At 38.3% G+C, this 23,847-nt stretch overlaps 1 protein-coding gene across 1 annotated transcript in view; it reads left to right on the forward strand.

Moving 5' to 3' along the window:
• LOC114350456 (protein hu-li tai shao-like) overlaps positions 1-21,281 on the forward strand; it is a 38,204-nt gene extending 16,923 nt beyond the window's left edge. Inside the window, exons 9-14 of the mRNA XM_028301277.1 lie at positions 815-859; positions 1,657-1,761; positions 2,827-2,961; positions 13,218-13,285; positions 14,527-14,669; positions 20,241-21,281. Of these exons, the coding sequence (XP_028157078.1) occupies positions 815-859; positions 1,657-1,761; positions 2,827-2,961; positions 13,218-13,285; positions 14,527-14,667 (494 nt within the window). The 3' untranslated portion in view covers positions 14,668-14,669; positions 20,241-21,281. The remainder of the gene's footprint in view (positions 1-814; positions 860-1,656; positions 1,762-2,826; positions 2,962-13,217; positions 13,286-14,526; positions 14,670-20,240) is intronic.
• The last annotated feature ends 2,566 nt before the right edge of the window (positions 21,282-23,847 follow it).

Below are 23,847 nucleotides of genomic sequence, written 5' to 3' on the forward strand. Positions count from 1 at the left end.
TTCCATAATGGGTGGTTGGTAGCGGCCTGCATCCAGCGCCTTCCTGCTACCTTTATGAGGTCGGTCCACCTTGTGGGTGGACGTCCAACGTTGTGCTTTCTGGTACGTGACCTCCACTCCAACTCGTTGCGCGATCAATAATACCAACCGAAATCAAAATCATATTGGGTAAATGTTGGTTTCCCTGCGTGATCGAATCAGAAATGAGGATATCCGCAGGAGAACCAAAGTGACTGACATAGCCCGCAGAATCGCTTATATCAAGTGGCAGTAGGCACATAGCTCGTAGAGCTGATGGCTACTGCGGCAGGAAAGTTCTTGAGTGGCGACCACGAGCCGGAAGACGTAGCGTGGGCAGGCCTCCCACTAGGTCAGCGGTTCCCAAACTTATTCAGTTTACTGCCCACTTTGAGAATAAATTATTTTTTAGCGCCCCCCATTTTTGTAGCCAAGAGTCGAGCTCAGTCAGTGTCTAAGAGTCCTCCTAGTAGATGACGCCTCCCAAGCCTCAACACAACGTCCCGATTTTTTTTTCTGGGTCTCTTACCGCCCCCCTTTAAGCCTGCAGCGCCCACAAGGGGGCGTTATCGCCCACTTTGGGAAAGACTGCACTAGGTGGACCGACGATCTGGTGAAGGTCGCGGGAGGTGCAGGACCGGTCTTTGTGGAAATCCTTGGGGGGTGCCTTTGTCCAGCAGTGGACTTCTTTCAGCTGAAACGAACGAAATTTTTTTAAAGCCTCAGTGTTGCCACTATCATTGTTCAATCTTGTACAGTAGCGCATGTGTTGCCATAACAAGGTACGGTTTTGTAGATGAGTTCCTGAACGCCGAACGCGCTCACGCGGACAGGACTAAAGGTTGGTTTTGTTATTATTATTTAATAATTATTATATTAATGAACACATATTTTGTACTAGCTCACCCGTGTGAAATTCAGTTTGTCACAAAGCCTTATATTATTATGTTATTCTGACGTATAAATAATAAATAATACTGCAAAGTTTCATCACAAGTTCGTTCAGTAGTTTTTTCGTGAAAGAGTAAACATCCATCTTTACAAAATTTCTCAATGAGAAAAGGGGACCTTTCAAAACCCTGGGAAAGAAATATCCTATCCTATTAAAATAACAATTATATTGCTTTCGTCATCGTTAACAAATTTTTTTTACCAGTAGTAAACCCAAATAGTGTAAGATGATTAACTAAATATACGAAGTCTTATTTTTAGCTACAAAATATGTGTTCAAAGTTTTTGTATAGCAAGTTTTGCATTTTATGCACGTTTTTTGTTTTCTTCTCATTCATTTTTTAAATAACCATAAAGGCAATGCGAATATCTTATAAAAAAAATTTTTATTATTATAATTAATGTTAAAATATTCTTTAGAATGTTCGAATTGCCATTTTATGTATCTCTAATTTTACTTTTACTAATAAGGTGTGGATTCTAACCTTTCATACACGTTTTTTCTATTTCTCTGCATATCTTACACTTCTTTCTATATTCACATTATACATAAATCAAAAACACACATAAGTAAAACATTATAATTACCACGAGCATATAAATGTATAATTATGTACAAAAAACTACACAACTGGTTAGATCTACCTTACGGCTTCCATCAAATCCCCATTGTTTACTAACACCAAGAAGTGGCACAACCGGATCCGAACCTGTTGCCTGATGATGAAGTGTTCCTGTCTTCCGGCACCGCGTCTCCGGCGCCCGTGGTTGTGGTCCGAGGTCCCATCAGAGGTAAGGTTCGGTGTGGTGTTAGGCTCGGCTGTGTATGTTGACGATATTATTATATTTACATTATACACTCGGGAGCAAAAGTAGGAATAATGTATTTGATCCGAGAGATCTTAAGAAGTAAATGATTAATGGAGATTAATATAAATGGTACCATTTTAAAGTTTATTTTAAACTTTAAACTGATACTATGGATACAGACATACCTAGTCATTTAATTTCTAAAATCTCTCGAAGCAAACACCTCTTATTTGATTCCATACTTTTGCTTGCTAGTGTGTAATAATATTTTGGTGTTATGGATGTTTATAAAGAATTTTTAGTTCGGCTTTCTTTGTTGATGTCAGAGTATTTTAAGATTGAGTGTAAAGTATTTAAGATTTTAACAGTGTTTGCAGTTAGCCCTTTAATTTAGGGCGTTGTTCGTTATTTTTAGAGTTCAGTGGCGACGAGGAGGTTGTTAGTCCTTGACAGGTGCAACTTATGTCTAACTTGATTTCTAGACAGAGCAATGTATCCATTTTCTTCATTCATTGCATAGGCTGTTCCAACAATTTTCGTTGGCGTATAACGTCACTTACCGTTTCATAATTTTTTATATCTCATTCAGTCTTTGTCATGCTTTTTGTTTCTGTCTTAGCTCTATCCACATCTGCTTTTATACTAATACTTCTTTTGTGTCGTTATTTTATTAAGTATTTATATTTTGTTTCTATTCTAATCACTTTTGTAACTGTTACGCCCGTATTCACAAACATTACTATGATATTGATTCTCTTCATAATTCTTTATAATACGAACAGAGCAAAATGAAAGCCGTTTTGCGTTTCGTTTGTTTGAAAGTGACATCTTTATTTTTTCTTTTTAAATCCTGTCCTTGACAGAGATCTGGCAGTGCGCGCGGACGCACAGGGTCACACATGAACAGAGGTCTTTTCAACGCTGTGCGTTCGATTTGCTGTTTCACTTAAGCGTCGTTTGTGAATACGGGCATTAAAAATTAAAATACGTTCTTCAATATTCATATTTGACGTCATTGTTAGAATTTTCTTCTTATTTAACGTCAAGCACCACGCGATCCGAACCTGTTATCAGACGACGAAGTCTTCCTTGATTCGTCGGTGTCAAGCGCGCCGCCGCCGACCAAAGAAGTGGTGGTCAGGTCGCAACAGGTCGCCGCAGTTCAACGCGTGGTCGTTAGAGGTAGGGGGAAGGGGGGTGATGTCTGGTAGATGATGTGATTAAGTCTGCCAATTAAACGCTGTGTTTTTGAGGTCCTTTTGGTTATGTGTCAGGTTGTGGGTTATAGTGTATGTCTTGTCATAACGTCTTTTGGTTGTTCTGTCGTTGACTTTTTACTCGAATATAAGTCTGTCGCTGTGATACTTGATTGTGTTCGTCTTTCAATGTTACACTATATGTTATTGTTAATTTTATTGTCCATCTTGACAATACTACGTTGGGTTTGTCGTTGGTTTTACTCTAATATTGAGTACGTCGCTGTGAAATATTTGATTATGTTCTTAGCTCAATGTTAAAATGTTACGCTATATGTTATTGTTAATAATGTTATGGTATATCTTGTTGATATTACGTTGGGTCTTTGTTTTACTTGAATATAAATCCGTCGTTGCAAAACATTCGATTGTTTGTCTTAGCTCAATTGTTGAGATGTTACACGATGTAATTAATTACGCATTGTGTTGTCGTGTGTCTTTTTGTCATTACTTAGATCTTTGTCGTTGGTTTTATAAGAGAATTAAGTCCGTCTCTACGAAATATTTGTTTGTGTTCAGCTTACCATAATGTCCCTATATGTTATTGTTTGTTTCATGTTATTGTATAGTTTGGAGCTATTTGTGGTTAGTTTTACTCGAACAATCAGTCCGTGGCTACAAAATATCGATTGTGTTCGTCTTAGGTCAACGTTGATGTTACGCTATTATGTTATTGATGTTACTAAAGCCCGGTCCGTGAGCACGTAGAATTTTGTCCAATGACCCCCAGCTACCCATCCTTATCGCTCGCGCGTAATTATATTGCTGTCGCGAATGTGCGACTGGCACCCGCAGAGAGTGTGCGAGCGCGATAGCAACATAATTACGCGCGAGCGATAAGGAAGGGTCGCTTGGGGTCATTGAACAAAATTCTACGTGCTCACAGACCAGACTATACGCATTGTGTTGTATGAAGCTACAAATTGTATCCTATCCCTTGGTGTTCTTGTATTGTTGTGCCGTTATCAAATACATCATCGATATACATACATTTACATATCCCTTATCATTTGTGCCGTGTAACATTAACATATTATATGTGTATCTATTGAAAACATTTATTTTTCCAAAAAAGTTAACGACAAGAGCTAATAAGGAACCATGTATATTCACTTGTAATAGCCCTATCTTAGCCCCAATATTCGTCTGTAAATATTGGAGTCTAATAAATTTATTACACTATCTATACTTATTCGTCTATAGNGATGTCTTCCAGCCCGTGGTCGCCAGTCGAGAACCTTTCTGCCCCAACGGCCATCGTCTCTGCGAGCTATGTGTCCCGCCCACTGCCACTTGATTTTAGCAATTCTGCGAGCTATATCCGTTACTTTAGTTCTCCTGCGGATCTCCTCATTTCTGATTCGATCACGCAGGGAAACTCCGAGCATAGCCCGCTCCATCGCCCTTTGGGTGACCTTGAGCCTTCCTATGAGGCCCATAGTAAGCGACCACGTTTCAGATCCATATACCATGACTGGCAACATACACTGGTCAAAAAATTTTGACTTGAGGTTGAGACACTGCGGTATTTCAGACGTGAGTAGGTATATCGCGAAGCTTTCCAGACGCTGCCCAACCGAGTTGGATTCGACGATTGACCTCTTTCTCGAAGTTCTACTAACATTTATCGCTGTATCATTGAATAATTGGTCAAAATAGTTTATAAGAGGGTTACGCCCATTTTTGGGTCCTTCCAACGGCTGAATCTTCATCAGTTACAACGGTATTTGCGTTGTCAGGTGGTTCAAATGTAATGTATTCTGGGACCGGATCATTGCTATTTTCTATATCATTCAATATTTCATGCAAGGACAAAGGTTTCGATCTGAAACAGCAAAATCAAGCATATTTACTCATATAGATCAAATGTACTATGGTTGTGCCTACGGGCCTATGTATGGGTCCAAGGAATCTACGGCTAAATAAAAGAGGGAAAAAATAACGCTGATTTATTTATTTTTTACTTAATCAATCTACAATGTATTCTATTTTAGAGTAATAATTCCGTATTTTGAAAATAATAACATCAAGTAATTATAATCTTACCTTTTTGAAGACATGTTTTAATTTTTTTTCTCTGCACTTGTTCACTTGCAAATAAAAAAGAGAAATGATTCAGTTTACTGCTTTAGTTGTCATTATAATCAACAAGTACCTCCTAAAGTTTAAAAAAAATACTTTGGTTTGTATAAATAAAATAAAATAACGACAGTAGATTTTTTTATTTCTCATAACCCATGTATGGGTCGGTAGGTTCATCTGGGTTAACATATTATATGTGTATCTATTAAAAAAAAAATATTTTTCTAAAAAAGTTAACGACAAGAGCTAATAAGGAACCATGTATATTCACTTGTAATAGCCCTATCTTAGCCCCAATATTCTTCTGTAAATATTGGAGTCTAATAAATTTATTACACTATCTATACTTATTCGTCTATAGCGTTTATTCCCGATGTCCCCCACTATTTGTCCACCACTGGTGGACATCGAGAAAAAAAGTTGCAATGTCCACCAGTGGGGGACAGCGCTACTGAAATCTTCCCGTTGGGCCCTACTGGTGGACACTGAGAAGAAAGTTGTCCGTTGTCCTCCACTATTATATTATTTGTGTTCATGAATACAAACATTTTAAGTAAATCTTATACTAATAATTCTAATACATATCATCGGGAATAAACGGTCTATAGCTATTGATAATACAGAATCATTAGTTTGTTCTACAGGTACGGTGAATTCATGGTTCAAAAACAATCCATACCTTATCCTTGCACGTATTGCTTGCTCGTTAACCCATAACACGTTTGCAGGCCTAACGCACGCTAGAAGCCGCCACGACGCCTTCTCATCGCACAAACGATCCTACCACGACTATTCACGCAATGCCAACTTCGAAAACGCTTTAAAAAAGTACGAATCCCCCGAAAAAAACGCGAAAAAACACCCCAAATGCAAAATCAGTCTTAATAACAAACTCAAAATCTCAGACGAAGTTAAGGTTGAAACTTTAGATCTTCAATGCAATGCTAGTTCTAGATCCAGTCTTTACTCTATACCTTCCATAGAGTGGGACGGACGATGCAAGTCAGAATACGCCTTTAAAACCAGGTCTCTGCCAAGGCAAAGAGTTTCTGAACTTACCAAGTTGTACAGAACAAGGTCACATAGTGGTTTTGTTAATAATTATGTGAAAGACCCAGAACCGACGCATTATCATCTGCCCAGATGTCGCTCTTGTGGCGCTACGAACAATTCCTACGCGTGGGAAATTAGAGAGAACAAAAAATTACGCCATTCGTTGTACTTCTCCGTCGATGACATCCCCCAAAAGTGTATCGAGGAAGCGACCAATATAAACGTGGTTAAAGTCGAAGAAAAAGTTGTCCCAGTGTTCAAAGTGGCTAAAGTGGAAGAGGAGTTCGTCGAAAGTCAGGAATTCAATGAAGACAACTATTTAGGTGAACTAGGAAACAGTTTCTCGTCCCAAAATGAGACTATAATCGAGAAAGATTCTCCAGAAAAGGAGAAGTTCGATGATACGCTGACTGAAGATAAGAAAATCGATGTTGTCTATAAAAATGACGTGTATAGAGCTGAGTGTGTTCAAGTAGAAGAGCATAGAGAAATAGATGAAGTAAATAACAATACTGTGGAGTTAATAGAAGGAGAATACCACAGCTTTACTGATGAGTTGGATTTTGAGGAAGCGGTGTATGAGAGTCCAGTGAAAGACCTCGTAGAAAAAGACATTAGAGATTATTCGGTTCCTATTAATTTCTACTGCGACGACTACACGAAGAAAGAAGATAGCCCGAAAAAGTCACCTCAAAAGAGGCGAGATATTGCTAAAAGTAACGCAACAATTTTGGAGCCAATTTTGGAAGAATCCAAAAGTTCTTACGACCATTCTAATAACTCTGTAGATAAAGAAAAAGGTCCAGTGAACAATGTCAGTAATATAATTGAAGATGTAATAACTAAAGCAGTATCAGCCGTCGAATTGAAAGACGAAATCGGTGTTACCAGTGAAATTAAAATAACAACGGAAATGCTTGAAACGGAATACGTGAAACAAGAATACTTTATTAATGATGAAGAATCTGACATAACTACTAACGATTTGGAGAGCATTTCAACAAATATAATTCAAACGGCTATAGATGCTTATAAAGAAACTGAAACTGTGGAAGATGAAGTCATAGAGAGTGTGTACGATGATATTTTTGACATTTTGGCGAGTGAGGCTGCGAGCACAACTACAGTGCAATATAACCCTAATTTCAATGATAATAAAGACGTCAGATCCAGTCTATACAGCGTCAGTTCTGGTGTTGAAGTATTGAGCTTTGATTCGACGGTAGAATTTGAGAAATTGGAGGTAATCTCAGATATCATTGCTTCCATTTTGAACAGGATTGATTATAACAATAATAAAGAGGAGGAATTCTTTAATAACGTCGAAAATAGAGTGATCAGGACTGAATTCGAAATTGATGCTATTAATAATAATAATATTGAAAGCATAGTTGAAAATGTTGAAGTTAGAGAAAGCGTGGAATCAGAAAATTCAGACACGAAGTCTTCTGACTCAAGTTCTGAGTTCTTCTCAATAAAAAAGATAATTGATGACATTGAAACGAATGTGTGTCTAAACGAGACTGTATCCACTGAAAATAGCGAGTTAGAAATTAACCAAACGAATAAAATTGTAGAAGCGATAATTTACTATGTTTTTAATGCGGCATTTTTCGCTTGCACCAAAAAGAATAAGGCTAAAAAAGATACGAAAAAGGTTGTTACAGTTGTAGATTCAGAAGATATTTTGTTGACTGCCATACCTTTATGGGACGATGATGGTATAAACACAGATTTGGCTATTCTGGAAGCAGAAGTTGAAAGCACACAAACAGTTAATCAAGATGTTTTAACTGAAAGTAACCTACAAGATGCAAATGATTTAGAAACCTGTCTCAATAATAATAAACTGCTAATGGAAAGTGATCGCTTCTCGCATGACGTTAAGGTTGATAATGAAAGCGAACTGTACAATGGAATTGATTTTAATATTACGTATGTTACTGAAAAAAGTGCAACTGACAAGACGTACTTGTGTGAAGAGCATGACATAGATAATTACAATTACCATGAAGACACTGATGCTACAGATTGTAATTCATCAATGAATGATGAATCCGAAATCCCATATATTACAAACGACACCGAAACCGAAGAACAGCGTATAAAAATAAACCAAATAGCGGACGCAGAAAATTTCCTAAACGAAACTTTTGTGATGGATTCTAAGTCAGATATGAACACAGCTTTTTTTGAAGATCAATACAGTAGATGTTCGTCTCCTAACAGAGAAAGCAAAGCATTTGAATCGTGCACTGAATCTCCAATAAGAAACAATAGCACAAATTTCGCTGGCGACGATTTGAGCGTACTATACGAAAAAGACGACACAATTTTAGGGTCTCCATTCGTCAAAAAAGCACCCGTAATTTCGATGTCCCAGACCGAACATAGCGGCGGCATCAAATACTGGCTGTCTTTCGACAATAGTTTGACAGAAATGACACCTGTCAAGAGGTACAGTAGACAATTTGACGACAATAAAGTCGCTAGCTTTGTCAGCGTAAACGATGATGAAGATTTTGAAGGGTACAAAAGATCCGGCGTCTTGCAAGAAAAATACAATGATAGCCAGTTCACGACTGATAGCTTCACAACAGCATGCGCTAGCAATACAGACTATAACACTTGCGAATCGAATTTCGATTCGAAAATCGAGATGGAATCGAATCAGAAGCGATTGTTGTACGATTCCAGAGATTTGAAGAGGTCGAGGAAGTATTCGAGTTGGCCCCCGATTGATGATTCGTTGTTTTATAGAATTATATCGAAGTTTAGAATGTCAGAGAGTTTCGATCCGAGCGATTTGGAGGCTACAAAACTAGATAATAGCTATTGAAATATTTCAATATTGCATAATTTCGTCGAAATAAGTGCTATCGTATTTGCACTCACTAGGATGGCGTGATCGCTTCTCATAGCGAAATTGTAGTTCAAAAGAGACATAGCGAAGCCATCGCGTCTATGTATTTGAATTTGTTATTTAAGACTATTTCTGCGCCCATTATGGGCATAAATAATAAAAATATCTCTATGGGGTGTTTAAAACAATATATTACTGTAAGTTTTTTTAAGTTTTCATTTATTTAGGAAGTATTAGTATTAAAAAATTGGCGTTCAACATTTCTATATTAAAACATTTTTAAGTACATCTGTTCAATGCGTGGAATAGTGTATCAACTCATTTTTTAGCTATTTTTAGGGAATGTCTGTTTTTGTGTTAGGTTCGTTTACATTTGTGTTTGTATTGTTTTTTTTGTACATGCTTAGAATAACTCTTCCATTTTTTTCTGTGAGCTATTACTATTGGACATAGCAGGATAGCAGTCATCTTCAATTAGTTCGTGACACCCAAAGTAGCCAAAAAATTCGCAACACGTCTTTGTTACAATTGGAATACGGTTGTGTTTTCAATTCAACTCTTTGGCCACTTTGGATGTCACGAATTATTTGCCAGAGACTGTACAGTGACAGTACATCAGCTATATATTTTTGTCGCAAAATGTAGATCGTTTCATCCACTCGGATGCGCCCCAGCAATGTTTGGTGTCGGTCGCGCGGGGTGCGGGGAGTGTGGTCCGAGCAATCCGTAAGGCATTACTGTAGTGTGCGTGTGCACTCATGGATATAGCGTGTACCGATAACACTCAAACATTAGCGGAAGAATGGTGGGGCGTCTTCGTAGATGAAACGATCTTAGCTCTTATTGCTTCAACTAAAATGCTATATTTTAAAGCTTAATGTAATATTAATTTTTCATTCATATCATGTGTTTAAAATTTAACAATGTAAATTGTGCTAAAGCCTGGTCCGTGAGCCCATCCTTATCGCTCGCGCGTAGTTATGTTGCTGTCGCGCTCGCACACTCACTGCGGGCGCCCGTCGCACAGTCGCGACAGCAATATAATTACGCGCGAGCGATAAGGATGGGTAGCTTGGGGTCATTGGTCAAAATTCTACGTGCTCACGGACCAGGCTTTATAAATGTCCTTTTGTCACTCTATGTAATTAATTTTTCATCAACTAACGATGCTCTTCTTAGCACTCTATAATTTATTTGCATGTTATAAAACCTGTACTATGAAATGACATTTTGGTATGTTTAACTTAGTACCTGAGGTTGGGAGCGGAATGGGTGGGTGTTTTTGTTACGTCAAACGTCAGCGAGACGTCAGATTTCCTTCATTTTTTTTTAAAGATTATTACCAATTTGTATTGCCCAAATCACTAATAGTTCCATTAGCCCCTCGTAGTAAGCTTAATAAGCTTGTGTTACGAGTGGGCTCACCACAATAGTCGAGCAGCGGTAGGATTCGAACCCGCGTTTCTCGGATCTCGAGTCGGCCAGTTTGACCCTTTCACCGTTCAGCTATCGTGACTAAATAATACAGGGTGGAAACGTTAAGTGATCTCACTAGATTATTTCTAAACTAAACAAGATATCGAAAAACTGGTTACTGATTCTGAAAGTACTTCACGAGCTCTTTCAAATGGTACCAATAAGAGGTTACAGAATAAACTGGAACTATCCGAAAATTCAATGTTTCCAGCTTCCATACTAAATGTATGCCAACCACACAATATTAAAAGTCTATTTTTAAAAAAATTAAATAATAAACTTAAAATAAACTCATAATTTGCATTCTTATTTAAAATTATTTATGGAAAACATTAGTTTTAGGCTTTACTTGCTATAATAATTATCAAGAAATGAGTGCTATGACTGTGGTAGTACTAAATGTATGGAAAATGGAAACATTGAATTTTTGGATAGATCCAGGGTGGGCAGTCGTTGAGATGACAGCGCGAAAATCGTCGGCATCCACTAATTATGACCCTTATGTACCACTATATTGACAAAGTTCTCCGTCTTCGTACGCGATATTGGAAATTTGGCATCTACCATCGGCTGATCTGACATTAGGCGTAGTCTGGCTTTGATATTCAATTTTCAACTGTATTACCTTGACAATCAGTTCAAAATTGATTACTAGAAAATTATTTGACAGACGATTTCTACTCTCGACAAATGCATTTGAATTAGCCCACAGTTTATTCTGTAACCTATTGTTGATACCGTTGGATAGAGCTCGTGAAGCACTTTTAGGATCAGTAATCAGTTTTACGATATCTTGTGTAGTATTCAATAATTTGTGGCTTTACCAAATGTATGGAGGCTAGAAACATTGAATTTTCGGATAGATCCAGTTTATTATGTAACCGATTATCGGTACCGTTTGATAGAACTCGTGAAGCACTTTCAGGATCAGTAATCAGTTTTACGATATCTTGTGTAGTTTAGAAATAATCGAGTGAGATCACTTATCGTTTCCACCCTGTATACTTTGTCACGTCACGATATGTCAATGTCACCCCTCCCGCGCCGCTCTCATACCTCAGGCACTTACCGATTTAATTGCTGGACCTATACCTTTAAATATCTTTCAAACCTGTTGTTGGTCTAAATATTGACATATTTCTCAAAATAATATTAAAGAAGCTTTGCGTATATTGAAAGTATTGTGTCTTTCATAGTACGGGGTTTACTTCTTTCATTAACACAAAACTTCAATTATAATGTCGGTTTGTATGTAACGCTTGCTATATGTTTTGTTTGTGCTTATTGTAAGAATGTTTGTGGTATTAAACTATTTTTAATATTTTTTGTGTTATTTTTTACGTTTTAACATCTAATAAAAACGTAGAACTAAGATTTTTACACTTCAACGGTTTGCCAAAATTTTTTTTCTTTTTTTCTTTTAATAGTAAAATTTAGTTTTTAAACTTAGTTCTATGTTTGTGCTTTTTGTGATAACTAACAGCAATCGTACATTTAATCATTGATCTACAAATGATTTCATTTCAAGAGCGGAGAAAAATAAAGTAGATCCCTTTCCCTTCAAAACTTTCGTAAACACAGCGTTCCAGAGATACTTTGTATCATTCAATATTATGGAGAATATTATACATTTCAGTTAATAATTAATTAATTTAGAGTAATGGTACAGCTTGATCTGTGAAAACAAAAACAACAAAAAAAAATGCATTTTACTTGTATAACTGAGCGTTACAGCACATGTTTTAACGCGTGCAATGACGTCACGAGGTGTCAAATTTTTATATTTGGGAAAAAACATCGGGTGACTATAATGAAAATGTTAATCAATATAAAAGTTATAACTCAGTGTCTTGTACAAAATTTGCGTACCTTACTTTTTACAATTAATTGGTGTAAATTTAGGGATGTTACGGATATTTAGTTTCGGTTATGGATACGGTTACGGATATTGGAATAATATTATACCGGTTTTGGTTACGGTTACGGATATTTTTTTATTTCGGATATCCGAAAGTTTCGGTAACGGTTACGGATATCCATAACATCCCTGGTGTAGATCAATGATATAAATGCTTGCACTTGTGTAACTTGGCCTCGCACTACCGTGCCTGTGGCTTGCATGCGAAGCTTTCACGTGGATCCGGGGGAGGAGCTTTACTTTTCGGGGTAAGTCACTTTTTTTTGCACGTTTTCTAGCACTTTCTGGTTTTTTTTCACCCTTTTTTGGCTAATTTTACAACTAATCTTACTTACCAGTGTGAAATAAATAGCACAATATCTTTATTTTTACCCGACTGCGCTAGAAGGAGTATGGTTTTAGTTGAAACTTTTACTTTTTTTAATAGCCAGATAATATTACAGATAGTAGAAGAATTAATACTTCTTTATACATTTTAGTCATTCAGATTTTTTAGTAGATTAAAATAATATTGTCACAAATTATTCGAAATTTCAAACGAAATTCTAAAAAAATTACGGGTAAACACCCGTAATTTTTTTAGAACAGAAAAATACCTTTTTGCACTTTTGGATTTCAACCATTAGGTGTTATTCTTTTAAATTAAATTAGTGCTTTTATTTTAATAAAGACTACATTATAAATTATAGATTGATCTTGTAAGTTGATAATCCCAATTTTTACAAATTTCTGAGTTGTACCATTATCGCAAACTATTTTTCGTTTTTCTGACTTACTCGGTTTTCCACAGGCGAGCACACTGTCAACGGGGATCACTCGGATGCGCATCAGAGCACATTTTCGCATAGCAGTAAAGAGGTGAGTCAAAATTAAATAAAAAAACTATATTATCCCTACAGGTAGCGTTTGACTGTAGTTCCTGTAGTAGTGGAGTGGTGTAGGCTGTTTAGGGCGGATGTAAAGCCTAGTTTCCACTAAAGCGGAGCGGAGAGGAGACGAGACAACAGATATGTAAGCTGTGCGTAGCGGTCAGCTGTCAGTCTATTGCTATAGTTCCAAAATACTGAACTGTCCTATGCATGACATTGACAGTGGGGCGCCACCGTCAATACCGGATCTCTGTTTCCGATTTTTGCCATGTTCGAAACCATAGTTTAACGATGGTAGCGCCCCCCTGTCATTGAGTTTGGTGGGACAGTTCAGCGTGGGTCATCTATATCTATGAGCTCCGCCGCCGCTGTCAAATTCTATAGAAAACACTCTTTTCCGCGCGAGCCATTTCGACCGAAGCGGAGTTGAGTGGAGATGTGCATACAATGGAATCTGATTGGTAATTCAAAAAACTTCTCTGCTCTGCCTTGATGGAAACCTGGTCTAAAACCCTGAAAGAATTGAATATGTGAAAGCAACATCTACTGCGTGTAGTACAAATACAACTTTACCAAATCGGCTCCAGAGTTTTTCTTCTCAACAGGCCTACATACAGAATTTGAAATTTTGAATATGTTTAGTTCTGCTGACGACCAATAGATGGGGTTGTTCCGTTTTACATCGCAATAACGCGATTTTTTTGCTAGAAAATTGGAACACAATAAAAAGTTATAAGTGAATCAATGAAATCTGATTGGTTATTCAAAAGACTTCTCCGCTCCGCTCCGCTCTGCTCCTCCTTGGTAGAAGCCGGGACTCATTGATAAGGGGTCATCCATAAAGTACGTCACACGTAAAGAGGGAGGGAGGGGGTTGACAAAGTGTGACATGGTGTGACAAGGGGTGGGAGGGGTCCTAAGTTTCGTGAAATCACATTACAATTGTTTCAAATATTTGATATAATGTTGATTTCATAAAAAAAAATACTTAATTTAAATGGAAATAAAACTAATTTCGGAACTGCTGTTAATTTAATAATTTTTCGATGTGAAATTTCAAAACATGTTACGTCACACTAGGGAGGGGGGGGGGGTCTCAGAAATGTGACCACCTGTGACAAGGACGGAGGGGGGGTCAAAAAATCATGAAATTCGTGTGACGTACTTTATGGATGGCCCCTAATATCCGTTCACCTATTGGTAGTTCAATAAGTTTTTTTGGTGGTTCAGGGATCACCCTCCAAGGAGGTGTCGACGGAGGACTCTCCTAAGAAAGATAAGAAGAAGAAGAAAGGCCTGAGAACGCCCTCCTTCTTGAAGAAGAAGAAAGAGAAAAAGAAGGACAAGTCCAGCACGCCACAGCCCGCCTAGAGGTGAGTTTACTGATTTTTGGATTCATTTAAGGTTCGAAGCCGTGTGGTGACGGCAGAGTAGAATACATTTGTCACCAACCCCGCAACCCCTACTCTTCCCGCGGGTGTCGTAAGAGGCGACTTAGGGACTACACATCAAACAGAGAACGGGCAGCAGCGCTCTCTGACAAACATCAATCTTTTAAACTGCGATCTCCAACCCGCCTGCCAAGCGTGGGGATTATGGCAAAACCCTCCACCATAGTGGAGGAGGCTCATAGTCCAGTAGTGGACTGTAAAGGGCTGTTGATGATGATAAAAAGTATCCTATGTCCTTCTCCTCCACTACTGGCTCTAAACTACCTCCCTGACAATTTTCAGCTAAATCAGTTCAGCCGTTCTTGAGTTATAAGTGGAGTAACTAACACGACTTTCTTTTATATAATAGATATAGATCTGTAGAGAGGTCAATTCTGTACATGAAATATATTTTCAAAATAACTATCAGGGGGTGATTAGTGATCGATACTGATGCCAAAATTGCAATCAGTAAACTTTTTGTCTGTCTGTCTGTCCGTCTGTATGTTCCTTATAGAAACAAAAACTACTCGATGGATTTTAACGAAATGACATTGGGAACTTTTTGCCCCACTTTTCGAAAAGTAGCGGACACAAACGAAACCTATCACAGATGATACATACTAATATCCAATGAATTTCCGTGCATTTTTTTTTCTCTCTTATATGGGAATATTGAGAAAATGAAGTTTTAATATTTTATTTTATTTTACACTAGCTTTCCGCCCGCGGCTTCGCCCGCGTGGAATTTTGTCTGTCACAGAAAAACTATCCGCGCGCGTCCCTGTTTCAAAAACCGGGATAAAAACTATCCTATGTTCTTTCCCGGGACTCAAACTATCTCTATGCCAAATTTCATCAAAATCGGTTGCGAGGTTTAAGCGGGAAAGCGTAACAGACAGACAGACAGACAGAGTTACTTTCGCATTTATAATATTAGTTGGGATTTAGGTAACATTTTTGACGACCTCCGTGGCGGAGAGGCTCACACACCGGTTTTCAAGGTGTGCCGGGCCAATCCTGAGGTCCCGGGTTCGATTCCCGGCCGGGACAATATACACCGTGTTNAGATAAATCCGGTAGATTTCTTTTCGAATTTAAACACCCGAACACCGCACAATATTTCTTTCTCTTTATGTCCATTTTTAAATAATACTTCGATCATAGAATTATAATCATACTACAACGCACGCCAGCGTCCTGACGGGCGCGCGCGTGACACTCGACTGATATAATACCCGCCGGCGGGGCGCTTCGCTGTAGGTAATTATCGGATGTACCGCGCGGAGTGAGCCAGGCCTGGCACGGTGGCGCGTGCCATAGAAAGGTACGCCAGCGCCATCTGTTGGGTGACGACTGTAGTGGCGCGTAGATAGATGTCGCCACAAGTCATATTATGTCGCTGTTATCGCCTTTCTCAAGCTGTCATCGCATTTCGCGAGCTGTCATCTCCTTGGGCGAGCTATCATCGCCTTTCGCGAGCTGTCATCGCATTTCGCGAGCTGTCATTGTCTTTTGCGAGTTGTCGTTGCCTTTCGCGAGCTGTCACCGCCTTCCGCGACCTGTCATCGCCTTTTGCGACCTGTCATCGCCTTTGGCGAGCTGTCATCGCATTTGGCGAGCCGTCATCGCCTTTCGCGAGCTGTCACCGCCTTCCGTGACCTGTCATCGCTTTTTGCGAGCTGTCATCGCCTTTCTCGAGCTCTCATCGCCTTTCGCAAGCTGTCATTTCCTTTCGCAAGCTGTCATCGAGCTGTCATGCCCTTCGCGAGCTGTTTTCGCCATTCGCGAGCTGTCACCAATTTTTGCAAGCTGTCATCGCCTCACGCGTGCTGTCAACGCCTTTCGCGCGCTGTCAACCGCGAGGTCATACTAAATTAACCACCCACCTCTCGTCCTTGACGCTGTCATCGTCGGCCGGCGCGTCGTCGTCACACTCGCGCTTGATGTCGACGTCGATGTCGACGTCTGGAGGGTCCACTTTGACTTCTTCGATCAGGACGTCGATGGGAGCTCATAGCAGACTTACACAAACATTACTATGAGGTCTCACAGTGCGCGTGGACGCACAGGGTGACACACGAACCAATCGCAGAGCTCTACTCAACGCTGTGCGTTCGACTTCGCATAGCGTTGCTGCTTCACGGAGCTCATAGCAGACTTATTAACTCGAAATCGGAAAGTGAACAACACCGTATCGCCTTTGGCGAGCTGTCATTGCCTGTAGCGAGCTGTCATCAAGCTGTCATGCCTTTAGCGAGCTGTCATCGCCTTTCGCGAGCTGTCATCGTCTTTCGCGCGCTGTCATCGCCTTCCGCAACCTGTCACCGCCTTTCGTGAGCTGTTTCGCGAGCTGTCATCAACTTTCGCGAGCTGTCACCACCTTTTGCGAGCTGTCATGCCTTTCGCGCGCTGTCATTGCCTTTCGCGAGCTGTCACCGTCTTCCACGACCTGTCATCGCCATTCGCGAGCTGACATTGACTTTGGCGAGCTGTCATCGCCTTCTGCGAGCTGTCATCGCTTTTGGCGAGCTGTGGAAGGGAAGGGGGATTGTTCTGGACTCTTCCTGGGTTATATTATAATTGTTTAACTACCCACCTCTCGTCCTTGACGCTGTCGTCGTCGGCCGGCGCGTCGTCGTCACACTCGCGCTTGATGTCGACGTCGATGTCGACGTCTGGAGGGTCCACTTTGACTTCTTCGATCAGGACGTCGATGGGAGATCATAGCAGACTTACACCCGTATTCACAAACATTACTATGAGGCCTCACAGTGCGTGTGCACGCACAGGTTGACACACGAACCAATCGCAGAGCTCTATTCAACGCTGTGCGTTCGACTTCGCATAGAGTTGCTGCTTCACGGAGCTCATAGCAGACTTATTAAATCGAAATCGGAAAGGGATCAACACCGTATCGCCTTTGGCGAGCTGTCATTGCCTTTCGCGAGCTGTCATCGCCTTTCGCGAGCTGTCATTGCCTGTGGCGAGCTGTCATGGCCTTTGGCGAGCTGTTATCGCCTTTCGCGAGCTGTCATTGCCTGTGGCGAGCTGTCATCGCCTTTCGCGAGCTGTCATTGCCTGTGGCGAGCTGTCATCGCCTTTCGCGAGCTGTCATCGTGTTTTGCGAGCTGTCATCGCTTTTGGCGAGCTGTAGGAGGGAAAGGGGGGGTTGTTCTGGACTCTTTCTGGACGCCCATGGTGCTACGCCCTTTAGTAATAAGCCTATAATATTTTTTAACTACCCACCTCTCAAGCAAGAGAGGGGCAAGAGCCCCTGGGTACAGGGACTTGTGGAGGGGCAAATGTCCCTACCCTGCCCCCCTGGGTATTAAGTGATTTCCAGGGGGGCAAATGTCCCTCCCCTGTCCTTCCTGGGTCTCAAGCGAATACGAGGGTGGGCTAGTTGCCCTCTCCCTGCCCCCCTGGGTACAATGCGACTTGAAGAGGGACAACTCTGGCCCTCTTCTCCCCTCCTGGGTATGCCCATGGTGCTTCGTCCTTTAGTAATAATAAGCCTCAACTGACCACTCACCTCTCATCCTTGACTGTTGGTCCCTCCAACAGTCAAGGATGTGAGGTGGGTGAGCTTGCCAGCGCAAGCAGCTTGACAAGCTGTGGGAGGGAAGCGGGATTGTTCTGGAGTCTTCCTGGGTACGCCCATGGTGCTACGTTTCTTTAACTACCCACCTCTCGTCCTTGACGCTGTCATCGTCCGCCGGCGCGTCGTCGTCACACTCGCGCTTGATGTCGACGTCGATGTCGACGTCTGGAGGGTCCACTTTGACCTCCTCGATCAGGACGTCGATGGGAGCTCATAGCAGACTTACACCCGTATTCACAAACACTATGAGGTCTCACAGTGCGAGTCTCACACCTATTCATAGACGATACTTGAGTAGCGGAGTGACACACACGAACCAATCGCAGTTCTATCCAACGCTGTGCGTTCGACTTCGCATAGCATTTCTGCTTCACTTAAGCAAGCATAGTTTGTGAATAAGAGTGTTATCATTTATCAACTCTGTAAGGGACCAACACCGTATCGCCTTTCGCAAGCGCTACTGCCCCCCCCCCCCCCCCAATTTCCACGGGAGCGGGAATTAGCGGGAAAATCCTTTTGTATGAAAAATCTGAACCGCTTAAGTTAGACGCTTTAAATTTGGCATACAGGTACCTTAATAAACCTAAAGCTTAGTTACAACAGGATATTGCAAAATTCCCAAAGGAACGGGAATTAGCGGGAAAATCCTTTTGTATGAAAAATCTAAACCGCTTAAGTTAGACGCTTGAAATTTGGCATGCAGGTATCTTAGTAAATTTAAAGCTTAGTTATAACAGGATATTGCAAAATTTCCACGGGAACGGGAGTAAGCGGGAAAAAACATTTGTATGAAAAAATCTAAACCGCTTAAGTTAGACGCTTGAAATTTGGCATGCAGGTATCTTAGTAAACTTAAAGCTTAGTTACAACAGGATATTGCAAAATTCCCACGGGAACGGGAGTTCGCGGGAAAAAACATTTGTATGAAAAAATCTAAACCGCGTAAGATAGATGAAGGGGGTAAAACGGGATCCACGCGTACGAAGTCGCGGGCGGCCGCTAGTCTATACTAATATTATAAAGAGGAAAGATTTGTACCTATTTTTGTATGTTTGTAATGAATAGGCTCAAAAACCACTGAACGGATTTTGATGAAACTTTACAGTATTATTGTTCATAATCCAGAATAACATATAGGCTATAATTTATGACGATCTGTGACAAACGAAATTTCACGCGTGCGAAGCCGCGGGCGGAAAGCTAGTTTATTCATAAAATAATAGCTAGTGTATTGTTTTACGAATAAATAAATAAATTTATGAATAAAAATTTTGTCAATAAACAAACATAAAAAACTTACATACGTACGAGCAAAAGTATTAAATCACCCTTTTGTATTTTGTTCCGAATTCCGAGTTTGTTATTATCTGAAGAATTCAAGTATATCTATGGTTTGAAAATTATAAATAACTTGAAAAAATCGAACTGCCTAAGGCGGGAATTGAACCCACGACCTTCCGCTTGCCGGGCGATTAAATTCCCTCAATTCGTGGGTTCAATTCCCGCCTTAGGCAGTTCGATTTTTTCAAGTTATTTATAATTTTCAAATTAGTTTGAGATGCGACTCCAAACGCTAAAAATTTAATAACTATATCTATGGTATCAAGTAAAAGTTTTTAAACTGGTACCATTTTTATTTATTTAACCTTCATAGTCATTTAGTTCTAAAGATCACTCAAAACGAATAGACTGATTCCATACTTTAGCTCGCGCGTGTAGATATTGGAGATTTTTTTTTGTCTATCAAGTCAATAATTTACTAAATTATTCCACGTGCGTGACGTCACACCGTGCTACACTTTTTGCAACGTAGTGACTAGTGACGTCCAAGTCCCTATTTTTGATCATTATTTTTTTGGTCAATTTATCGAAAATTCTTGTTGATAATTTTTGTTCTTTTTTTTTTTCAGATATAACTACAAACACACACTGCCATCTCGCTTTCAAGTTTTACTTGTATTTTATAAATAAGGTTCTGGTTCGCCTCGATGTACTAAGCTTAGAGTGAGCTAATAGGCAATCGCATGCTATCTCTTTCACACCACTTAAAAGTCTTATCAAAATCGGTACAGCCGACCAGCAAGACTTATTTTGAGCTTCCTTTATTACTGTCCAAAAGGTAATTTTTTTTTAGTAATTTTTACCCAATTATGTATTTTAAAATATATTTTAGCTGTGGTTCTTAGAGATATCATGTGATTGAGTTGTGAAGCGCAGAAATCTAATTTGTATTTTGAAATCAATTCAATGTATTTTTAATTAAAACACCCGATTTACATTTTTTAAATTACTTTTTAAGTGTGCAATAAATAGCAAAATATGCAATTTCAAATGTAAAAAAATGAAAAAATATGTTGGATCGATATCAAAAACAAATGTAAAATCGACCCCGTAGTGTCTTGTATTCGCAAAAACTGTCTCTTAGCTGTGTGTATGATATTACAATATTATATTTATATGATGAACATTTGCATTTAAAATATGAAAACAGTTTATATTATTTAAAACATATTTTTGAAACAGTGAATATTTTTTGCGCCGCTACTAATTTATTATAAAAAATATTTGACAAATATTTTTAATATTAGATGCATTAGCCTGTTCTTTGCAAAAACCTAAAACAGACCACTAGCGACATCTAGTGAACATATTTTTATTTACATTTCTTAATTTTTCGCTTTTAATATTAGCCAATACATTTGGTTGAGAGCGTATTTACAACGCTGTGTGTGCGTACACGTACATATATTTTGCACTACTTATTATTTACCTACTTTAATTTTATTAAAAGTCTTTGTATTGAAATGTCTTTTCGTATGGTTTTTGGTGTGAAATGAATTCTATTGCTTGATTGTTCACTAAGCCTAAAACTAAATTAGTTATTTTCTGCTTAGAGACTAAAAAGACGAAAAAGGAAAAACTAAAAATGAAAAATCAGTTCAAGTTTTAGTTTTGGAGAAAACTAAATCTTATATCAAGTTAATGAAACTAAAATTAGTTTAGTGTCCACTAGATTTAGTTTAGTGGTGATCCACTAAATTTATTTTAGTGTTCACTAAATGTTAACTGTAATACCGTAATTAAAATAAATATTACTGCAATATTATTTTATTTTTGGTACAGAATATGTACAGTCACGGAATGAAAAGGTTCGTCAGTTTTCAAATTGATTCCTTCAACGAATCGCGAGCACATATTACCTTTTGAAACTATGTTATAGAATAATCTCGAGTTAGAGAAAATAATCTTTAACTGTTCGTCAGTAAAGTTCAAAATTATTCAGATCAAAGTTGTGTGACGATTTATCTTGTCAAGACGATTAGATTGTAAACTAAAACCTTCTTGTTGGTTCAACCTGCCATTATTGTTTCTATTAAATAAAAAAAAAAACTATTGTCAATAAAATTGGTCAATGTCATCATTGCATTGCACTGATGGGATAGAAAAATAAACAAGCAAAACCTTATTCGTTAGCAAACGTCACATTTATTTTAATGTTAGCAGCACTGTTTCTTGCACTGTTATGTTGGCAGGTTTGATTCTTACAGTACCTAGTGCAAGCGAAAACCGACACTAAGGTGACGAACCTTTTCATTCCGCGACTGTACATCTGTCTTTTTATTATTCTAAGAGAGAAAGAAATATACTTTTTTAGTTGTGGTGAACATCAATATTGATAATCGTACAAATATAATAATGTAATACAAAAATTACCCACCTATTTCGGTAAATGGGTAGCTACGGTTTCATAGATGGCGCTTGAATCGCCACAGCGTAGGTGTTAGTGCTATGAAAATAGTTAAGATTTGCAGAAATTAATTTATTTCGTTGAAATGAGTGGAAAAGGCGATTTTTTTAAACACGCGACTTGCCATGGTCTGTCTTATGTGGAATTGTATTTTTTTACACAAATACCTACTAATTTTTAATTTTAGTTCACATGCTGTTAAGTGGGGTTTTGATGAGAAATGTTGGGACAGTACATTTTTTTAATAAATTAGCATTAAAATGACTTGACAATAATTTTACACTGTGTCGTTCCATAAAACTAAATTTCAGCTTCGAATTAATCCAAAAAATCTTCATTTCTTTTTTTCTCATTTTTTTAATGTCACAAAATAAGTCTTAAGCAATTTACTAACATAAGAAGGTTATTTTCACCTCGCCTTTGGAAGTACAATGAAAATTTCTCATCAGAATCCCTAAGTATGGCCTTTTGGTGCATTCTTTAGTGTTACTGGCATGAAATGCTTCTTCTACGGGCCGAGACCATTTTACAAGGCCCTATCGCCATTTGTGCTTTTAAAAATATTAAGAAAGGTCGATCACACGATTTCGTCGGTATTTTTTTCATTTTTTCCATTTTTTTAGCGTAAAAAAATCGAAAAACACTTAATGATATTAACGTTTTCAGTATTACACGAAAACTTATGATTTTTACATATATTTTTATTTCTTACCCGATGTAATATCGTGTGACCGACTGTATACATATAATTATTAAATGATAAACAAAATATAATATATGTTAGCACTCTATGTAAGGTTAAGATTCATTCGGCTAGCCTACGTTTGTAGATTTTTTAACTTATTTCATTTTTTGGTTTTTATTCGGCAACTAAATTGATTTTTATGGGCGAAATGTAAAAAAAATGTAAATCAAATGAAGAAAAAATGATCAGAGACATGACGCCCAGCTTAATCAGAGGTTGTTGTGTAGGGTCCATTTTTATTTGTAATTTAAACGTATATTTTCTTTTATTTTTTTAGCTCCGGGCCCTACAATCAATTTGACATTACCTAGAAATAGTCTAGAGTTGTTAAAATGACAAGTTGATTTTTATTAATGTGTTAGTACGGGGTGTAGCTTAAAAAAAACTGTTTTTGTCATGAATTCTATACTGTATTCCAAGATTCTTATGATCTTTAGGTAATAAATACAGCAGCAAATAACGCTACACATTTTTGTTCAAAAATTACAACTAATTAAGATGCTACAGTGCATAGTTTGATTTGCTGCTGTGCTCGTAAATTGAGGATAAGATTTTTATCGTGTATAATTTTTTTATAAACGTAAGTTTAAATTTTTCGCAAAAATATTAATTTTAAAGTTTTCTTTAGTACTGGTAACTTTATTCTACAATCGATTGTTTTAAAAGCATGCATAGATTAAATAAAATAAATATATAATGTTATTATTTATTAAAATATGCATGCGTTGTATATTATACGTACGTCCGTACGTAGTTAAGTTTTTGTAACAGAATGTTTTATTATATAGTAAATGATTTAAGCGCCCCGTATTTCGAGAATTTATTTTTAAGATCCTATTTGTAATCTTTAAAATTATGACACCGGCATTTTTGCTATATATGTATTTGTAATTGAATAAAAATTATTAGTTTTAATTGTTGACTTTTCTTTAAAATCCTAGTATTTTACCTATATTCTTTTTTACGAAAACTATTTGATATATTAATTGATTATAAAGCAAACCAACCAAAAACAAAAAATTTA

The sequence above is a fragment of the Ostrinia furnacalis genome, unplaced genomic scaffold (genome assembly GCF_004193835.3).
Source record: "Ostrinia furnacalis isolate ACB-3 unplaced genomic scaffold, ASM419383v2 OfSCF0900, whole genome shotgun sequence".
Taxonomy (NCBI): Eukaryota; Metazoa; Arthropoda; class Insecta; order Lepidoptera; family Crambidae; genus Ostrinia; species Ostrinia furnacalis.